Raw genomic sequence first — 21012 nt, forward strand, 5'->3', positions numbered from 1 at the left:
TCGCCGTCTATACCTGCACCTCGTGGCCGCTGGACGGCTGAACTGCGGCTCAAGACCGCATCTTCCGACGTCAGATCCACAAATGGTATCGCGCTAGCTGCTTTGGGCGCGGAGCAGGTACTCCGTCTTCCTTTCTTGACCACGTTAAGCGCGAGAGGGAGCTCAACGCGGCACTGCTTGCTCCGGAGTGGTGAAACGTCTGATGTGGTATGGCTGAGGTCTCCAGTCGTCATTCAAGAGGACGGTACTCTTCTCTCATTTGAAGCTACCCCGCCAATTGGTAGTTCACAGACAGCCACGTCCTGCTGTCACGAGTTTGATCGACTACCACCATCTTGAACGACGACCATCATGGCGAAAGCACAGGCTCTCAGCGTTCACGTCTTGTCGGAAGGATGGACATTCAAGCAAGGTGATGATTCTGCTAAGGATGCGTGGATGCCAGTCAAAAAGGTCCCTACGAATGTTCACCTCGACTTGATGGACAATGAAAAGTACGTCCAACATTCCAAAATCTACATGACCTTGGAAGAACTGACACGAAGACTAGAATTCCAGATCCGTTCCTGGGCTTCAATGAACTTGAAGCAGAATGGGTAGCGGACAAGACTTGGACTTACAAAGTCGAGCTGCCCAAGGTACCGGAGGCGAAGGAAGGCATCGTACATGTACTCGCATTTGACGGTCTCGACACCTTCGCTACTGTCAAGCTCAATGGAGAAACTATCATGAAGAGCGACAACATGTTCGTCCCGCATCGCCTGGATGTGACTAAGAAACTCAGCTTCGATGGCGTCAACACTTTGGAGATCGACTTCGCCTCCGCACGTCTTGAAGCCATCAAGATCAAGGAGAATTATCCGGATCACAGATGGATCGGATTCAACGGCGACATGTCAAGGCTTGCCGTGAGGAAGGCCCAGTATCATTGGGGCTGGGACTGGGGACCGATCTTGAACACTTGCGGTCCGTGGCGCGAAGTACGACTGGAGACCTATCAAACACGAGCAAAGGACCTGAGAGTCGACTACAAGCTCGATGATAGCCTCAAATCCGTCCAAGGAACCATTTCCGCGACTGTTGAGGGCGACTCGGCGGATAGCGTCAGCTTTGATGTATACGATGGTGATCAACGTGTCTTCCGAGAGACTGCGAAAATAAGCGACGGCGTTGCTAAAGTGGATTTCCATGTCAGCAGTCCCAAGCTGTGGTACCCGCATGGTTATGGCGAGCAGCCGCTGTACACTGTCACTGCAACAATCCTTGCCAATGGAACAGACGTCCATCAAACATCACGGCGAACAGGATTCCGGAAGGGCGAGCTCATCCAGGAACCGGATGCGATTGGCAAAAGCTTCTACTTCCGCGTCAATGGCGTCGATGTGTTCTGTGGCGGTTCGGATTGGATCCCCGCGGATTCATTCACCCCCCGCGTAACCGAGGAGAAATACCGTAAATGGCTCGAGATGATGGTTGATGGCTATCAAATAATGATCAGAATCTGGGGCGGCGGTATCTGGGAAGAAGACGTGTTCTACGAGCTCTGCGACGAACTTGGTGTCCTCGTGTGGCAAGATTTTATGTTTGGGTGCGGCAACTATCCCGCCTTTCCGGACATCTTGCAGTCAATCAAGGAAGAGTGCACTGCCAACGTCACCAGATTGCGACATCACCCATCCATCATCATATATGCGGGGAACAATGAGGACTACCAGGTGCAGGAGTCGTATGGCTTGACTTACGATTACGAGGACAAGAACCCGGACAACTGGCTAAAGACCGATTTCCCGGCCAGGTACATATACGAAAAGGTACGTGCGTATCGCATACTAGCAAATACCATTACGCTGACAGTACACGTTGGTAGCTGCTGCCTGACGTCGTTGCGGCGGAAAGCCCACATGTGCCATATCACCCAGGGTCACCATGGGGCGACGGACTTAAGACGTCAAACCCCACAGTGGGTGACATGCATCAGTGGAATGGTAACAATTTCCACATTGCCTCACATATAGTATACTAACGATGGATACAGTATGGCACGGCACACAAGAGAAGTACCAAATATTTGACACGCTCGGGGGTCGCTTTAATAGCGAATTCGGCATGGAAGCCTTCCCACACATCGACACGATCAAGTACTACTGCACCGACCCCTCGCAGCTTTACCCGCAAAGCCACATGCTTGATTTCCACAACAAGGCCGACGGCCACGAGCGGCGAATAGCCACGTATCTGGTGGAAAACTTCCGGACCAAGACCGACCTAGAGGTATGTGCCGTCCGACGGTTACCCGGTTCATGGTCGGGAACTAGACCAAGTGGGCCGCAATATAGCCGGTATAGGGTACTGACAGCGAATAGTCGTTCATCCACCTTACACAGCTGTCGCAAGCCGAAGCACTAATGTTCGGCTACAGGGGCTGGAGGCGCCAGTGGGGACAAAACAGGCATTGTGGTGGTGCACTCGTCTGGCAGCTCAACGACTGCTGGCCAGTTACCTCGTGGTCCATCGTCGATTACTTCCAGCGCAAGAAACCGGCTTACTACGCCATGCGCCGAGTGCTTGCCCCGATTGCTGTCGCAGTCAAACGGGCGCATTTTGATTGGAGCGTCGTGCATGCCAGAGTGCCCCCGACGAGCGACTATGAAGTCTGGGTCGCGAGTCAGAGGCTAGAAGAAGTGGTCGCAACTGTTGAGCTGCGGTATATAAGCGTTGAGAGCGGCAAGGAGATTAGGAATAAGATCGTCAAGAAGGATATCAGGCTCGTACCGAACGGAACGACCGACGTCCTGTCAGGCACGATCGACAACCGGAACGAGGAGCCGCATGTCCTAGCCGTACGCATATGGGTCGATGGCGAAATCGTGTCGCGCGACGTCGATTGGCCGCAGCCGCTCAAGTATCTGGACTTCAAGGACCGCGGGTTGGAAGTCGTACCCCAAGGCGAGACTATCACAGTCAAGGCACAGAAGCCTACCAAGGGTCTGGTCTTTGAGGAGCGCTCAGGCGTCCTCGTTCACGACAGCGCTATAGATGTTGTTCCTGGCGATGAGCAGGTCATCAAGGTCAAGGGGCTGGGTAAGCAGGACGAACCGTTGAGGTGGACATACTTGGGCAAAGAGTAGGGATCAGCTCGTAACTGTGGATTCGGAATGTGGAGGTTGCTTGATGAGGTGGGAAGGATGCAGGATCACAATGCTGTGGAGTATGTGGAAATGCAAAGTATACATGTAGTTAGAGGAACATGTCTTCGCGCATGCTGACGCGCCAACACTCCAAGTCCTTCATCACCACATCATTACTTGCAACATCCACCGGCCCTGCGTAAACAACCATCTCGGACGATCTAACATAAACTTTGTGAATACGGACATTATAGGCAAGGAGCAACACATTTACGAATTACTGGATTACTCAACGGTAATACTACGCATTGTCGAGTACATACATAGAGTTTGAACCGGCGGCCTATATGTGAGGCTGCTATAGGTCCGTCGTCATGTTGGCCTGCCAAGGCCTGGATATGAAAGGCGTCTATCTTTCCAGGGTAAATTAAATGGCGTTGCTGGCGGGATGTCGCATTGGTCAGAGGGGAAATGCAAAGGGTAGAGGGGTGCAGGTGAATGCAACCTAGCCGCATATTGTCACGCAAAGCCGGTTCCCAAAGTTCGCAGCGATGGTGGCGCGGTTTGCGAGTCGAGGGGCTTGGGAAAGAGCGAAGGTTCGATGGGGAGGTGGTGGCCGACTTCTCTCTCTTTCTATGCGTTTGTGTTTGTGGTAATGATAGAGCATACATACCCAGTACCTACGAAGCCTTGCAGATAGCCGGTGATGCTTTCCCTCAGCGCTCTCCTAGTACTGGTCAGAGTACTCATGCATGGGGTAGAGGGTGCAGACAGTATGCATCCTAGCCGCATGCATCGCGCAAAGCCGGTTCGCAGCAACTACGCTGTGCTCTCGGCCCAGGAAGGATCGCGACCCGGACGCTGGTATGTAAACTTTTATTTTGGATACTGAATATGCCGGCAGAAGGCCATGGTAGCGAATACGCGCAGACCCTCTTCTTTCTTTCGCCTGTAACGTAGCTTGCCTGTAATGACCGGCCTTCATAGATCGGGTGAGTAGTACCCGAAACATGGTGTTCGACGTTTGGGTCTGGAATTTAGGTTCGCAGCGCACCACCCGCTCTCCCCAGAGACCCACACACACATGTACACGTTCTCTAACGTAAAACTGCCATCCTTTCTCATCCGCGGACATGCGATCGAGAGTACGCGCTGCTTGATCGTGGCGGGAAGGATCCGCACGCGCTGAAACGACGTGCAGTAGTGCTGCCGCAGGCGGCCAGGTGGGAAAAAAGGGTTGCTTCATGTCCCGTCGGACGAGAAAGGCAACTGACATGCGCGATCTCTTCTGGAACGCATTTCGAAGCCGTCGGCAGCGGCACGCTCCCATCTCTCGACACCAATCTCGCTTGGCTCACCCCCTCCCCTCCCCCTCGCAAGCCCTGGAAGCAAGGCAAGACGCAATCCCTTCCCGTCCGCCCGTCTCAACGGTCGCCTGCACTTTTTTTTCTCCTCATCTTGCCAAACTCCACCAGTCAGCCCTGCTGCATGCATCACCAGGGTGCTGTGGCTATAATGCGGGGATTATACCCTCTTGAATAGTCCACTCTGGAAGGCTGTTTTGTCGCTCCGGCCCTGCTACTGCGACTTGCGACTAGCTTCCGCGCGCCGACTTCATACACATAAGCTTTCTGCAGGATTATGACGGCACATGCCTGGAAGCCAGACGCACCTACGTTTACGTTTTTGCCTCTGTGCACTTTCTCGTTTTTTTATTCAGGCTGCAGATGGTATGCGTTCAGCTCAAACTGCACTACCGAGCGTCTCTGATATATCAGATCCCGGTTCGTCGACGTTTTAGTTCCGAGTCTTGTTATATTGGTCCTGGGACGTACCACTGGTACTTTGGACCATCGTCTTGGTTTTTCGCCTCCCTCCAGACTGGCCTGTCACGACATATTTCATCGAGCGTCCTGCAGGGTCGTCTGACAACTCTGGTCTGAACTTCTTTCTCTTTCAGCTCGTGGTTGTCGAGTGCGTGGCCAGCCGACGTACCACCGAGGTCATCGCAACATGTTCCATACCTTCCAGTCGTCCGTGGGTATGCGCTCGCCCGGGATAGACAGCGACAGCGCGGGAAAACCATCACGACCACCTGGCTCACGACGGATTTCCACCAGCAACGCATGTGTCGAGTGCAGGAGACGCAAGATTCGGTGTGACGGTTCACAACCTTGCGGACAATGCCAATGGTATCAGCACCCTGAGGCATGTGGCTATTCGAAGCCTGCACAGCGAGTTGTGCCTAGCAGAAAGTGAGCATTCTAGAACACGGCCAGGACGAATTTGGCGCTAATCAGTTTGGTAGACTAGTCGACAAGCTTTCCAACAACATCGAACAGTACAAGACCATCTTGACAAAGTTGTACGGAGTCAAGAACCTGGAATCGCTCGCTAATCTTCCGCGGGAAGAATTGCTAGAACTGGCGCTGTCATCCTCCGCGAACCACCCAACGACATCACCATCGGCGGCCGATTCGCAAGCCTTATCCGACGCCCAAGCTGGATCTGATGGAGCCGAGAGCTTGGAAGCGCTCGAGCAGGCGCCGCCTGAAGATCCTTACTGGGACGAGGCACGGAAGCACCAACTCCGCGTCCAAGGCATCTCCGACGATGTGAACGGGCTGTCAATGTCGGTCGACCGCCTGTCTTCTTACGTTGGCATCTCGTCAATCACAGCCGCACTAAAGGTTATCGTGCGATGCGCGCCTCAGGCACGTTCACTAATCGCACATAACAGCCAGGAGACTGCGCTACCAAGCCGTGCAGGCTCACCGCCACCAGAGCTAGCAGACAACAGACCTGATGCTCTACCGCCTCCTCAGCATGGCCAAGAACTGCTTGAGAGCTACTTCGATCGCGTACATCCTTTTTGTCCTATGATTGATGAGCGCAAGTTTTGGTCTACGTTCTTGTACGGTAACCGCAAGGACTCAGCATGGCTTGCACTACTCAACATGGTCTTCGCGCTGGGGTCGCTTGCCTCCCTAGCTGCGGACAACGAAGCTCACTATGTCTACTTCAATCGGTCTCGGCGGCACCTGTCTCTCGAGTCGTTCGGAAGCGGCAATCTGGAAGTCCTCCAGGCTCTGGCTATCATGAGCGGATACTACATGCACTATCTCAACCGCCCGAATGAAGCGCATTCGTTGATGGGCGGCACACTTCGCATGGCTACGGCACTTGGTTTGCATCGTGAGTACTCAGAGCGGAGCGACGCGAGTAGACAGTTCATGGCCCCGGGCGAGGAAGATTCGATATCGCCTGAGATGCGCCGGCGCATCTGGTGGAGTCTGTTCTGTCTGGATTCGTGGGCTTCGACTACGACAGGACGGCCTTCACTGGGAAGAATGGGGCCGTCAATCACTGTTTTGAGACCTGGCACGGCTGTGAACGCTGTAAGACTTACTGAAGCATGATTCAAAGCGCAATACTGACGTCACGACAGCCTCAGTGTATTCCACCACCCAATAGCCCTCAGTACATCGAGCAGCTCAAGATCCTTCCTCTGGTTCACGCCTCAGCATTCTGTCAGATCGCTACGAGGATACAGGACCGACTTGTCGAGTCGCCACTCCTTTCCTCTGCAGAGACAGCCAGCTACGACGCGCAGGTTGTAAAGTGGCACGAAGAGCTACCATCAATCCTTTCCAACCCCGATGAGCCGTGTCCAGAGTTTCTCCGCCGAACGCGCTTGGTCATGAAGTGGAGGTTTCAGAACATCCGCATCATTCTCCACCGCCCCATCTTGCTCACTGCCGCACTCCGACGCTCCCCATGGGTCGCTTTGAGCGCAGATGAAAAAGTCGCAGTAGGCAAATGCCGACTCATCGCCTCCAAGACCATCGAAGAAATCAGCCAGGAATGCATGCCCGACCTCATCTCCGGTTGGAACGCTGTATGGTTCTGTTTCCAAGCGTGCATGGTCCCACTCGTCTCCCTCTTCAGCGACACGAGCATACCAGAAGAAGTCGAAAAATGGAAGACCAGTATCGAAACAGCACTCACGTTCTTCGAAACAGTCAAAGATTGGAGTATCGCAGCGAAGAGAAGTGGAGATGCAGTCACTCGCCTCTACGCAGCATACAAAACGAACGTCTCTACACTATCACACCAAACCCAGCCAACCATGCCACACATCCCGCACCCCCAGCAATACCACCCACAACAACCTCATCCCCACAGCCAAACGCACACCCACTTTGCCATCCCCGGTACCTCGACCGCACCTCCCATGCTCAACACCCACGCCGCCGCCTACACACCACAGCACCCATCGATGCCACAGCCCCAACAACAACATCCCTCTTCCTTCGGCCATCACTACAACCCCGCAACACCCACCTGGACCAGCGCCAGCAACGATCCCACTATCCTGAACAACTTCTGGGACGACATGATGTGGGATACAAATTTACCGGATATGCTAGAGACACCATTTGGACTGGGGAACGAATATGAGTTTGGTGGTGCGGCGCAGGATTCTGGGGCGCAGGGCGCGTGTTGGATGCATGGGAACTAATTGAAAAGCTGGGGAGCGTTGACGTGACGCTCCTGTATCGTGGAATACACTACACGCACAATGTTGGGGCTCTACGCATCACTGGAACGCAGATCCGATATGCAAATGCCTAGGACGACTCCACCCACCGACAACGGCCGAGAGCGGCCCAGTCGCTCGCATACCCACCCTCCTATCTCCCCTCCATGCCCCTCGATTCCCGGCATACGGAGCCTGCACGTTGTCTACAGCCGTAGCACAAGCTGCAGCAAGCAATATACAACAGCCGGCACCGGCACCCGTAGACGCGGAGTATACGCGACATGGATGCTGAGGCACCCTTGTTCCTTCGTCTCGTGTATATTCACATGGTAAATTCGTGCTTCCGCGCGCGTCTCGGGACTTCGGGAGAAATGGATGATTAACGCGGACAGCGGGTTGGAAAGGGATCGGCAGTAGGTGTGTGGAAAGGGCTTCTGGAATTACTCTGCCGAAGCCGCAGCTTTGCGTTTGTTGATCTTGTTGATCTTTATATGAACGGGTTGGGGCAAAGTGAGGCTGGCTGGTATCTTTGGGGTAGAGTGTTGAGGGCAGCGCTGCATGTCTCCATTTCCTCTCACATCTTCACGCATCAACATCTTTCTATCCTTTTTCCGCATACATCCCTCCTCCCCTCACCTCCCTTACCCGTCTCTTTACCCCTTCGCCATTCCATCACCAAGTACCGCACACACGGTTAGACATCCTCCACCTTCCCGCAATCCTTTTCACACTTTGTTATAGACCAGGGGGGTGAGCATTATGATACCCCGGATTCTGGTGGTGGCTAAATAGCTAGTGGAGATGCAGATGCGTAGTTGATCGCACGCATGCATGCACACACGTTGGATGTAGTTAGATATAGACTTGAACACGTACATTGCTGTTTGCCGGATGCAGAGAGGGAGTGCTTGAGAGCGTTGTTGAGGTGATGTCTGAGGGTCTTAGTAGATGAGATATAGGGGGCTGTTACGAGGTGGGGTGACTTACTCCACCTTTTTGGGGTGGATGGGCTTGTTTAGGCTAAGAGGGTGCGTGATGGTCGGAGTGGTCACTTGGAACAACTACTTCTACTGCAATGCTACGGCTGGTGAATTGAGATGGAATTTCGAACATGAGGATATGTCAATAATCTCCATAACGCGACTCACCAAGTCCACCACAACCGCAACACACCACAATCTTCACTTCACCACCAAGCCCACAGCAGTCACAGTTCCTGACCATCTTGGCAGCGACACCAATTGCTTAACCGACCTGTATGCTCATCGGTGAGGATGCGCAAGTCGTGCTGATATGCTGTGTGAGCTGGTGAGGTATATGCAGGGTTCACGATCCATCCATAGATGTTGAATGTGCAAGTGAGAAACGTGACGCACGTGGTCGTGTTCAACGTGGCAGGCCAGCCGAGGTGAGCGGGGCGCCGATGACGGAATGGGTGCGTCTCTTATCGATAAGACACCTTGAGATCTTGTCTTGGAACGCTGCTGCGTGTGCGGGCTGGGCGCGATAGACTCCGCGCGCTAGACTATGGAAGCATGCTTGGTAGGCGGTAGTACTTTGTACCGTGGTACGGGTGCATGGTGACAGATGATAGACGGGCCCTGGAAGTTGGGTTTGTAGTTGCCTCGGGATGGTCTGTCTAGATACCGCAATACCTTGAGACGCACGTTCGCAAACAAAGGAGTCGGGACGATTAAACAAAGTTCACCTATCACCACGCCGCGCATCTCCCCCACGTGTACGCTGGAAGCTTGGCCACAAGCGGTCGATCGCGACTATGGCGCTTGGCTGGCTTGCTTCACCGGACCTATTTCACCGCCGCCATCACTGGCATCTGTGAAAGGAGCGCGCAATTGCTTCAGTTCCCACCTGCACCCTTTCCCATCAGTGTGCGAAATCGATAAACCACCGCAACAATGTCAGAACCCGATCTGCACCGCGCTATATCCATGAAACCGCACCCGTTCCACACGCACCCGGATCGCATAGAACGCACATCAAGTCCCCACCACGCGCACCTCAGCGCCAGCAGCAGTAACAATAGCCCCAGCGCGCAACATGCTCACAGCCATGCCGACGCTTCAACTCCGCGCAAGAACGACGCCAGCAGCACTGCCATCGAAACCAGCGCCCCAACACCGTCCCACGACCCCATAGCCCGCCACATCCGCCACCACCCCGACGTCTCAGACCTAGAATCGCAATCACCCCCCTCCTACACCCCCGACAACGACCCTTACTCCCTCTCCTCCGCCATAAAACCCGAATCCGAACTCGCCCTCATCCGCGCCAACACCTCGCGCAAACGCGACGGCTGCGGTCCCATCACCCTCAACAAGGCCGCGACGTCAGCGAAGAAGCTCGAGGAGTTTTACTCTGCCCAAAATGAGAATATAGAGAGGTTGCTTAAGCCCGTGGCGGAGCATAGGGCTGCGGCGAAGGACGAGGATACGGCGAATCATCTCAAGTATAAGATTGCGGTTATTGGGAGTTTTGCGGCGAATATTATACTGGCTGTGTTGCAGCTTTATGCGGCGGTTAGTTCGAGGAGTTTGAGTTTGTTTACGACGATGGCGGATTCGTTGTTTGATCCGTTGAGCAATCTTACACTGATTATGTGTAATCGCGCTGTTGCTAGGGTTGATGCGAGGAAATTTCCGAGTGGCAAGGCGAGGATCGAAACGGCGGGCAATCTTTCTTTCTGTGCGCTTATGATTACCGTTTCGGTGGTCATCATCGTCGAGTCTATCCGCACAGTCGCCGAACATAACGGTCCTGAGACGAACGATTTCTTCCTTCCGTCTGTCATCGCCGTCAGTATAGCATTCGCGACAAAGTTCTCGCTATTCCTGTACTGTTGGGCGTTGAGGAACAAATACTCTCAAGTCCGCATTCTGTGGGAGGACCACAGGAACGATCTCTTCATCAACGGATTCGGTGTCTTGACGAGTGTCGGTGGATCGAAGTTGAAATGGTGGTTGGACCCCATGGGCGCGATGATACTTTCTGTTCTCATCATCTTCCTTTGGTCGAGGACGGCGTACTCGGAGTTTCAGCTCCTCATTGGTGTTACGGCTGATACTGCTATGCTGCAGCATATCACGTATATCTGTAAGTCTTCTAGTGCGGGCAGTGAGCGGAGGTCTCCTCCATCTTTCACCCCACCTCCCCATACACGGTCCTTCCAAATTCCGCCTTCAGATCCAGTTACTAACATATCTCAGCGATGACACACTCCCCCACCATCCTTCAAATCGACACCGTACGCGCCTATCACTCCGGCCCCCGCCTCATCGTCGAAGTCGATATCGTCATGGACCCCGAAGCTACGCTACGTGCTACACATGATGTCGCCGAGGAACTTCAGATTAAGCTGGAGAGTCTACCTGACGTGGAGAGGGCGTATGTGCATGTGGATTACGAGACAGATCACCGACCTGAGCACTTCTTGAAGAAAGAGTTGTAGTAGCAGAGAGGCTCAGAGGGAAAGAGGGCACGGCCTCGTTCGAAAGCCTTGATTCGACAATCTGAAGTCATATAGAAGTCTCCGTCTGTTAGGGCACTGGATCTCCTGCAGAGATAATGATCAACAATAACACGCTACAACCATTTGCCGAAAGACAATACATCTGTCCGGCATATCTTCGCTGGCACTGAAAAGCGCTCTCTAATCCACCATTTCACTTCCCCTTCCTCCGATACGGACTCGCCATCCCTCCCTTCAGCCTCCCACCCTGCACATTCCACTCAGCCGAACTCGCCGCTCCAGCCCTGTCCTCAGTAAGATCATAGTCGCCAAAGTTTCTTTCTTTGAAATCATTCCAGCGCTCGCGAAGCGTTTTCTTCTTGCGGTCTGCTCGTCGCTGAGCGTCTAAATCGGTATATTCGGAACCGAGGACTGCTGCGATGGTACTTGCGGGTGCGCCGCTGCTGTGTCGTTGGTTTGTGGGTGCGGGGCGTGATGTAGGCTGCTTTTGCGGGTCTGTAGAAGAAGTGGAGGGGTTGGTAGGGTATTTTGGTGGCTGGGCTGATGGCTCGGCGTCGTAGTAGATGGGTGGTGTATCGTTGGGGTCGATGTTGTTTCTGTTGACGTTGGCGTTGGATTTGGCATCAGTCGAATCCGACTTTTCGATGCCCTGGGTGTAATCCGATTTCGCGCCCATGTTGTGCCTAGCGAGAGTGTCGCAAGTGGCTGATAAGTTCGCAGCGTTGTGGATATAATGGCAGTAGCTTTGTGCATAACAATGGTCAAACCAGTGGGACCAACATCGCCAATGCTTGGTTGACGTAGGGTGGGGTGACCAATTTGGTACGAGCTCCTCCGTACTTTACGCCCGGGTGGCACAGCATGGTCAAAACTTCCAAAATAAGAGACATAATGTGCCGTAACTCCGACGTGGCGCTTAGATAATCTAAGCGATTTACTCGACTTATCGGTTTAGTATCAATACTACTATTTTGTTTCTACAAATGCTACTGGCTACAGCGTCGCTTCTACAACCAGTCGTTATAGTAGGATTCCTATAACCAAGGTAGCCGTCAGCACTACATACAAGGCCTCCAAATGATCCTTCATAAACAGATTGATCCCACCAATCATCGGGATAGAGCACTTCACCAGACCCACCACTTCCTCGCGATGAACCCATTCGCGCCCATCGGGATACATGCCAACGTCGTCAACGGCATTGTTGTCACCTTTCGTCAGCACGAGTTGCCTACGCACTTTTACGTCAGCCTTTTCTAGATGAAAGAGACTTATTCAACTTTGATTCGCAAACGTGCCTTGTTTGTATGGTCATTTCATTGCTACTCTCATCCAAATGAACGCTCTGATGGTGCTCGATCTTAATTGCACGATGCACCATCGGCTCTTTTCTCCCGCTGAACCACACCACAGGTATATCGCCAACTCGGATCGTCTCCTGTCTATTCCATAGGAAGATGATATCGCCTCGATAGAAAGTCGGCTCCATGGATTGTGAGGATACCACGAGGATTGGATGCGTGGAGTTTGTGACGATGCAGAGACTGAGATATGATGTGATGAGTGTTCCCACCATCCAAACGATGGGAGCAATACTGGTGATTCGAGAGATCGAAGGCCATGGTGAATGCATGTTGAAATGATCCAGGTAGTATATAGCAGCAGCTGTGAGAGCGGATGAATGAGCGATTGTATTTAAGAAGAGTACAGTAGTGCTGGCCGACTGAACGAAGTAACTAAGTATAATCGTCAGCGAAGGACACTGGCATCCCCTTGTTCGCGATTCAACGTATCTTGGCAAGCTGGGAAAGCTTCCAGTCGTCACGGATACAATGACGAGGAAGGCGAAAGCATGGTGAAAAAGGATTCCTCGGCCACCTCATAGACTTAGAAGGTTGCCTTGAGCTACTCACACGAAACAGGCAGGTCGTATCTTGGCCGTAGAATTGTTGAGGCCGTGTTTCCGTGAGAAGAATGGATAGAATAGGAAGGACGAGAGGGATAAGAAGCTTGAGGTGTGTGAGAAGAATTGGAAGGATGAGAAGGATGTTGGGATCGGACCGTAGCGACCACCTTCTTGAGACGGGGCGTATGTCAGAAGGATTGTTGCCCTGTATATATCGAGTTGTTGTTGCATGCAACATTACGTATGGATAAGATGTATAGGTGCAGGGCCCGTGTATCCTGCTTGTGATTAGATGGGTTAAATTTGTGTACGGCTTGGAGTCGAAACGCCTTGCCGAGCCTATGTTCAGGCAAAATTGAAGATGCCGGATAGGAAGGATCATGTTGGTGTGAAGTTACGAGAGACATTGAAAACAATCCATCTTGGCTTACTTGGGATCGAAAGAAAGGCCCCCCATTTCTTTCTATAAGAATGATCATCGGTATCATACTGTTGCTCTACATCCCCACTCCCACTCTTTCAACCAGACAATTCAATCCCTCAAGCATAATGCATACCAAATTACTTCTCACGGGCACCGCTCTAGCAGCGCTGTCCACGATCCCTTCTTGCCCAGCACCAATGGCCGGTGCAATCGTATCCGGAGTGATTGGTGCCGTCGCTGCTCCACTTGCTGGCGGTATCGTTGCAGTGGGTCTCGGTGCCGGGGGCGTTTTCGATGTGCCTCAGTGCTGCGCCCGCAAATTCACACGATCTAGCAAACGGACCGATCCTATCGAGATAGCTACTCGTCAGTCTGAAGACTGGCCTCCAGGTGTCTCTGAAGAATCTATCGAGCAGTGCAGGGTCACTAATGAGGGCCGACAAGTCACGCTCACAAGGACGGGCGAGTACTGTATGTTGCTCTCAAATTAACTCAGAATGTTGGGTGCTAACGATCGTGACTTGTAGCTATGCGCATTGAAGGGCTAGCGCCAGAGTGCATGAACTTTGCGGCATTGTTCACTGATGAAGGAAGCCCTATCCCTTGCGGAACGTCTTGCCTGGACTACGTGGACTTGCCTCAGGACCAAATGGTCAACTTGGTCAATCTTGCAAATGGTCTTCTCTGAAGATATGTCATTGGAAGGCTCCCCGCTCTTGGTGTCCGAGTTGCAAACTACCGTCACGGAAGATTAGCAGAGTACTGGAGATGTACTTTGATGGGTTTATTCAAAAGCACAAGAATGTCACGTTCGCTAGCATTTCGCGTCAACAGTCACTCTTTCATATATTTTCGATTGAAGTGTGATAGCTCAGCATGGTGCCCAGCTGGTCGATGTTTGTATGAACATTCGTCTGGGATAGTACATATCTCTTTATAAGCAAATAGAAACATGCGTTCTGAATTATCCCGGAAGTTCCGGATTAAAGTGATCATGAGAGCCACAGGCTTCGGGGCGACCAAGCATACAAGGCTTACATATGTATTGGAGCGGATATATAGAACAAAAGGACGCGTGCGCAAAGACGCGCTAATCTCAACGGAAGACTTGGTAGCCGAACTTCCTTAATTGGCTTTGAATGCCATGCACGCTGGAGGCCGTGCTCGGCGTAGGATATATAATTGGCGTAGCCTGCCCAACATGTCTTGGTTCTCATCTGTACGTCGACCGCTCACTCTCAAACTCTCCTCATCACGAAAATGTTACCACTGGCGGCCTCTATCCCGATCTTGACTTTCTGTGTCTCAACAGCAACATTCCTATTCGCTATTCAATCACCCAGGAAGATGCGCCTCTACCTATCGCCTCTGTTAATGGGAAGTGCAATCATCTCTCTTTGCACATGCTCAAACCTACCAGAGTTCCAAGGTATTCCAGCACTATGGGGCCTGTTCCAATGCATCTGGATGCACGATGCTATGTCGCTGTTATTCTTCGAGAGTTTTGAGCTGCCTTTAGGCACAACGAAAGAGCGCTGGATCTACGCTTATAAGAGCTGGTGCGATCCTCAGCGGCGTGTAGACTGGGTCACACTGCCACACAGCATGAAAGATGAAAACGTACTACCTTCACAGCGAGTAAGGTTCGCGGGTAATCGGCTGGCCAAGTCGATGTTCTGCTGGATCTTACATTGGTATGCCGTAGCAGCGATACCGGGCCATTTCCGATTGATCTCTAAAGACTTTGCGCCTGAGCGAGAAGGCTACATCAAACGACTCTTGTTTCAACATCCAGGGCCGCCGATCACGGCCAGAGAGACCGAGATTCGTATCTTCGTGTCGTACTATTGGATCTGGATATCGTATCTCATGCTAGATACGTGCCATGTCGTCCTTTCCATCTTCTTTGTTGCAGTCCTCCGCATCGATGGGCCACAAGAGTGGCGACCGCTGTTTGGCTCTCCGTTAGAAGCCTACAGTATTGGGCGGTTTTGGTCACGGTTCTGGCACAGACTCACCACGCCCGCGTGCATCGCCTCTGGACATCAAATTACTAGAAATTTGTTAAGCATGAGAGCCGGCTCGCGGAGCGAAAAGATTCTAGTCGCTTTCTGGACTTTTCTAGTCTCTGGAATATTCCATGCGATTTCAGACTGGCAAGCTGGAGATACTACTAATCCTTCGAAGGACATCAAGTTCTTTCTGACAAGCTTCGTCTTTGTCATGGTGGAGTTACAAGTTGCGAAGCTATCTAAAGGGCTGTTGTCGATCCATGGTAGCTATGGCCGCATGTTTCGCTCTGCCGTTGTGGCGAGACTGGCAGGATACGCATGGGTACTGTGCTTTTTCTTTTGGATTTCGCCTAAATGGCAGTATGCTAAGCTTTACCGAGCCGTGAAGGATGCAGAGTACCTTGCTTTGTTGAAGGCGTTAGGATTGTAGTAACGTGTGCACCAACCTTCACGTACTATATGTATAATCTGTATACGGTTCTTATAAACGAGGTGCTATTTTGGTAGCTTGTACCAATTCCAGCTCGGATTACAGATATCTCCATCTTGTTTTGACCCGAGCATGTTGACTACCTAAACTAACCGGTGACAGAGGAAGACGGCGTACCCTTACCAGCCAACCTCTTACTCCTCCTCATCCCTCCCACTGACCCATCTTCTACCTCCTCTACCACTCCCCTCTCCGCAACACAATTCGGCGCATCCTCCCTCCTAAACTCCCTACTCCCAGACACAGGCTGTGCATTAAAACTCGCAGTCCTCCCCTCCCCCCACGGCCCATTCTCAAACGTAGAACTCTGCCTCCGATACTTCGCATTATTACCAATAAGCGCATCAACCGCCTCCTCATCCATACACACATCATCCATGCCCTCAATGGAAAACTCATCGAGATCTAAATTAGACCAAGAAGGATCGTTGTTAGCGGGGAAGAAGGCGCTGAGACTTTGTTTACGGTCGTCGAAGGGGACGGCGGGGGCGTAGTTGGACATGAAGTCGTTGGATGAAGGAGGAGGGGCGGTGGCTTGGGTTTGGGCTTGAGCTTGAATGGGGAGGTCGGCGGGCTCGGAGTAGTTGATGCGTTGTTTCTTGCGAAGACCTGCGCGGGAACCTTGACGGGGTTTTGTGCCGTTGATGAGTTTCTCAAAGGAGTCTGAGTCCTCGGAGTCGGATAGGGCGGTTATACGTCCTGTAGACCGTGCCGTGGACGTCCGTTTGAGCGCCGGACGCTCGTCATCAGAAGAGTCGCTATCGTTAGCTTCCTGCTTCTTAGACCGCGAACGCTTCCGCGAAGGAGTCTGTCGTTCATCATCCGAGTCCGCAAAAGTAATAGTCCGACGCGGTGTTTTGCGCTTACCACCAATACCTGCCTCGTCTTCTTTGATGAACTCATCGCGCTTCTTCTCCATTTCCGCAATGCGCTGGTTGATCTCCGGATGAAGGAGGTCGTAGTAGGCTGAGTAGTCGAACTCCTTCTTCGATCCTTCTCGTTTGTAGTCAATGTATACATCCATTTTCTCGATCTTCTTGTCAACAAGCTTAACCTCCATGTCACCGCGGTGAACGGGGAAAGAACCGGGGCGGATCTTACGTTGGAGGATGAACTGTTTCATCTGCGACTTCGCGCGGTGCTTCATGTTCATGCCGTAGAGTGCGTAGATAAGCGTACGTTCGTGAGGCTTAGGATGACCGCCCTTGTAGTGTTCATGGACGGGGTAGTCAGAGAACTCGTGGGTATCACCTAATCGGCCTTTGCTAGCAGCTTCAATGAACTTGCTAGCCAACGCCGCTTCGTAATGATGTTTCGAGCCGAACGCGGATGCGAAATGACCTTTCGGCTCTTTCTCCATGCCTACACGCTGATCAACCTTGACGTTAGCTACCTGGCAGATGTAGGCAAAGTCTAGGAAGCGCTCCATACAGTATAGATGAGCGAAGCCAACACAGTCGTACGGATCAACCACGCCGGTACCGTAAGTCCGATGCTTTTCATCGAATGCGACGCGGTAGTTGCCGACTTCCGCTGTGCCTTTGCCGGTGTACACACGCATTGGGCATGCGTCGAAGCGACAGTGGCTGTGAGATGCAGAAGCATAGCGACGGGCGGAGTCTGAAGCTACAGGCTGGATCCAAATGCGCAGATTGTCGCCGGGATACTGGGTGATGTACTCATGAATCTCGCGGGCAGTCATGGTACGCTTCTTGAATTCGTGCATGCCGTTGTTTTGACTGTACTCAAACTTAAACCCCGATGATGATGACCAGTTGCCGTGAGGAAGAGGCTTGGTCTTGTACTTGCGGCCTTCTTCTGCGTGTTGATTGATGCGAGCGGTGCGTGTGGTTTCGCCCCTAGTTGTGTTGTTAACGCGAACCCAGGGCTTGTCGTCGCATTTCTTTGGCTTTTCTCCTGCGCGCACGACAGCTACTTTGACCGGTTTGCTAACCGAGCTCGCGCATGAAACGTTAGAATCGTGACGGGTATCCACTGATGATCGGGTTCGATGTGTGAGCTGCCTGGGAGGTTGCTTGGCGACATAAGCGTCATCATCAGATCCGAAGCCAGATTGAGTACGTTTACGTTTGGGTAATTGCGGTGCAGGGCGACTGGATTGGCGAGAGCTTGAAGGAAAGGTTTTGTTGAATTGGTGTGATCCAGTATACTGTTCGGAAGGCATCGCCACGTATCCAGTGTGCTGTTGCGGATACGGCTGTTGTGTTGGTTGGTAGTACGGCTGAACTGGGTAAATCGAAGTGAATGGATCAGGATATGCCTGTGAAGGCTGGGCAGCAACAGGGTACTGCGACATGTCCGGCATGAACGTGTTACCACCTGGAAATGCTGAGAAGCCGGGAGTGGTGTCTAAGAACTGAGATGGCATCTGGAAGTTAGTATCCCAAAGACCAAGATCCTGCGAGAAGTCATAGGTAGGGTCAGTAGGCTGGTAGCCATGCGGCTCTACGGGAACCAAATCAGTCGACACTTGTCCAACCTCATTCTGGTTGACCAACTGGTGTAACTGATCATTGGTATTATCTTGCACAGGCGCAGATACAAATCCTTGACCAGTGTGGTTTTCTTGAGAGGGGTCACTGAGTTGGAATGCGACTGCGTTGACCCCGTTCAAAGCCTCCTCATCCATGGGCACATCGAGGCCATTATTAGGTATCCAGTCGAGCGCGTCTAGACCAAATATATCATCGTTGCAATCTTCGTTGAGATTGAATTGCGTTAAGTCAAACTCGCCGAGAAGGCAAGGATCGATTGTACTGGGTAGACCAAGCACAGCGCCGGAGCCGGTTCCTGATATAGTATGAGCAGGACCTGTTCGTAGATGAGTATCTGTTATCGAATCGGGTTGACGAGCGTGAAGCGTTGGTAGTCCTGAATGTAAGTCGTATTGGGTGTATGTGTTTGCGGGTTGATCCTTGTGTGACCTCGGAGAGATTGGCGAGATGCGTGAAACAGAAGATGGATACATAGCTTGAGCGATCTGATAGGTTCACGGCGTACGGGACGCACAGATAACACGGCTCACATCGTATATATATGAGAGCTCACGAGATTCTTTCATCGAGTCTTGTGAGGTTACAGATTTGAATTGGACAAAGGAATGTCGAGTGTAAGTATACTATGGTGTGCATCATTGTGCTGAGCTACAAAGCGGTCTTGAAAGGGCGGCCAGGCGGTGAATTACCAGCATTGTTCGAGTCGCTCTATCAATTGAAGAACAACCCCACTCATCGTCGTGGCGATGGCTTACTTCAAGCAGATGTGGTGTTGAACAAGACTTCGGACCGCCTGGTAATGTGGGCAAGTGGATCGCATGAACCGGTAACTGCTCTTTGTTAGCCAATGAGCTCTCTAACATGGACGTAGAGAAGCAGGTAGCCAAAGAAGGTGATCAGATTATATAAAGCAAAGTTTTCGACACAATTTTTACGAACAGGTCTGTGAATTTTGTCTTTTTTTCATCATGAAAGGGGAGGGTGCAGAAATGATGGAACTTACCAAGCGCTGGGTTAGTCTCGCGCTGCACTAGAAGTGAGCATGTGCGAAGTAGAGCCTGTAGAGCCATGTCGCGCGCTGCGACGCGCTGAGAGCCTAGATTGAAGGCACATGCGTGTTGAACATCCCTTTGACAACTTTGCACATTATAACCATGGAAATCCAAGATCATAGTGTTCAAAGTTGTCCCCTGGATGCTGGCCGCGCATGTGAAGTAAAAGTCGAGGCACTGCAGCTCGAAGACAAAGAAGAAAACTTTTGCCGAGGCGCTAGGATCGGAGCATCTATGTTGCCGAGATCCCGGACCATCTTCAACCACACGGGCCTTCCCGCTTTGACACCTGTGGCCACAACCGTGGGCCTTACGAACACCGAGTGACGTTCGCCTCAGGTATCCACGGGTTCGGTTCTATCCTCTTGTTGGGACGATCAAACATGCGTGCCGCATCTGCACGTGAGTCGTTTGGGGATGTTCCCTTCTGCACCAGGCCCACGCGAAACACGCCTCACGCGCCCTCGTCAAACACGGACTGTTTAGTCAAACATGAGAGCTTTCGAGAACACCAACCTATCGCATCTGGGAGAGGAGATCGAGACGTCGTCAAAACTACACTCCGCTGTCAATCATACCATAATTCCAGATTTGTATAACATCGAGCGCGTTTCCTTATTGTCATGTGGAGAACGAGTCGTCGAGGCTCTTTGTATCGAAACTTGTGTTTCTAATAGGTCAACTCCAGACCTTTGCGGATTGTACGACCTCCTGGCATACCCAGTGGTGCAGCACGCCCATCCGCAAGGCCGAGTTCTCACAGGCATATCCAGACTCCGATATCGTACGACTTCGCAATCCGACGAGGCTTTCTTTCATAGCGTCATCGATGAGGCCAGCTTCCCCAGCGTACATGACCTCGGTGCTCATGCCCACCCGCTGGATGTGGAAGCAGTGTTTCAAGATCGACGAGCCTCTCGAGACACCCTGACCATGACAGCAGGGGCTCCCACGCATCAAACATTCTTCGGACTGCCGAGAACACTGTAGCGGGATCTGATCCGCATGGGTTACATTACTAAACACCAAACATCTGGGATGCTTGAGCTGCGACATCCAGGTCATTCACAAACCATTCGGGTTACCACCTACGTCAGTGACCAATCGGTGAAGGCTTGCAGAATAACAAAGTTCATGACCCATACCACACACCCGATCCCTCACCATGCATGCAACGCGTTCTACCGGGATGTTTCCTACCGCGGTCATCGTAGTCAAGGCCATGCGTTCATAATGCCCGGCTACCTCTACCTGCAGCTCGGATCCTTCACCGTCGTGCTACTTCTCGACTGCTAATCTTCCGCCAGTGCGTGGTTGGTCCCTTCCCGATTTCGGACCTTATATTTATACATCAATGTTAATTCCCTTCTAAACTATGGCAAGCGAAAAGCTTATGGAGCTGGTGCTCCTGGGTCGAATCACCTTCTACGGTATAATAACACTTATCATTTTGA

At 52.1% G+C, this 21012-nt stretch overlaps 6 protein-coding genes across 6 annotated transcripts; 4 read left to right on the forward strand and 2 right to left on the reverse strand.

Annotated features, from left to right (window-relative positions):
• Nucleotides 1-351: 351 nt before the first annotated feature.
• Nucleotides 352-3128, forward strand: J4E93_010886 (uncharacterized protein; the record flags this gene model as incomplete). The annotated part of the gene is made up of 5 exons (XM_049348762.1): nt 352-494; nt 551-1811; nt 1868-1985; nt 2036-2271; nt 2364-3128. 5 exons carry the CDS (start codon nt 352-354, stop codon nt 3126-3128), a joined length of 2523 nt encoding a protein of 840 aa, XP_049194103.1.
• Nucleotides 3129-5141: 2013 nt separating this feature from the next.
• J4E93_010887 (uncharacterized protein) lies at nt 5142-7650 on the forward strand (the record flags this gene model as incomplete). The annotated part of the gene is made up of 4 exons (XM_049348763.1): nt 5142-5169; nt 5270-5383; nt 5442-6526; nt 6577-7650. 4 exons carry the CDS (start codon nt 5142-5144, stop codon nt 7648-7650), a joined length of 2301 nt encoding a protein of 766 aa, XP_049194104.1.
• A 1937-nt stretch (nt 7651-9587) lies between these two features.
• J4E93_010888 (uncharacterized protein) lies at nt 9588-11137 on the forward strand (the record flags this gene model as incomplete). The annotated part of the gene is made up of 2 exons (XM_049348764.1): nt 9588-10782; nt 10896-11137. The coding sequence occupies 2 exons, from the start codon at nt 9588-9590 to the stop codon at nt 11135-11137; spliced, it is 1437 nt and encodes a 478-aa protein (XP_049194105.1).
• Nucleotides 11138-11351: 214 nt separating this feature from the next.
• On the reverse strand, nt 11352-11834 carry J4E93_010889 (uncharacterized protein; the record flags this gene model as incomplete). The annotated part of the gene is made up of 1 exon (XM_049348765.1): nt 11352-11834. One exon carries the CDS (start codon nt 11832-11834, stop codon nt 11352-11354), a length of 483 nt encoding a protein of 160 aa, XP_049194106.1.
• A 1851-nt stretch (nt 11835-13685) lies between these two features.
• On the forward strand, nt 13686-14176 carry J4E93_010890 (uncharacterized protein; the record flags this gene model as incomplete). The annotated part of the gene is made up of 2 exons (XM_049348766.1): nt 13686-13959; nt 14031-14176. The coding sequence occupies 2 exons, from the start codon at nt 13686-13688 to the stop codon at nt 14174-14176; spliced, it is 420 nt and encodes a 139-aa protein (XP_049194107.1).
• A 1902-nt stretch (nt 14177-16078) lies between these two features.
• J4E93_010891 (uncharacterized protein) lies at nt 16079-19576 on the reverse strand (the record flags this gene model as incomplete). Its single annotated transcript, XM_049348767.1, has 2 exons — nt 16079-18882; nt 19510-19576. 2 exons carry the CDS (start codon nt 19574-19576, stop codon nt 16079-16081), a joined length of 2871 nt encoding a protein of 956 aa, XP_049194108.1.
• Nucleotides 19577-21012: the final 1436 nt, after the last annotated feature.

Source organism: Alternaria ventricosa, assembly GCF_023758065.1.
Source record: "Alternaria ventricosa strain BMP 2768 chromosome Unknown scaffold_37, whole genome shotgun sequence".
Taxonomy (NCBI): Eukaryota; Fungi; Ascomycota; class Dothideomycetes; order Pleosporales; family Pleosporaceae; genus Alternaria; species Alternaria ventricosa.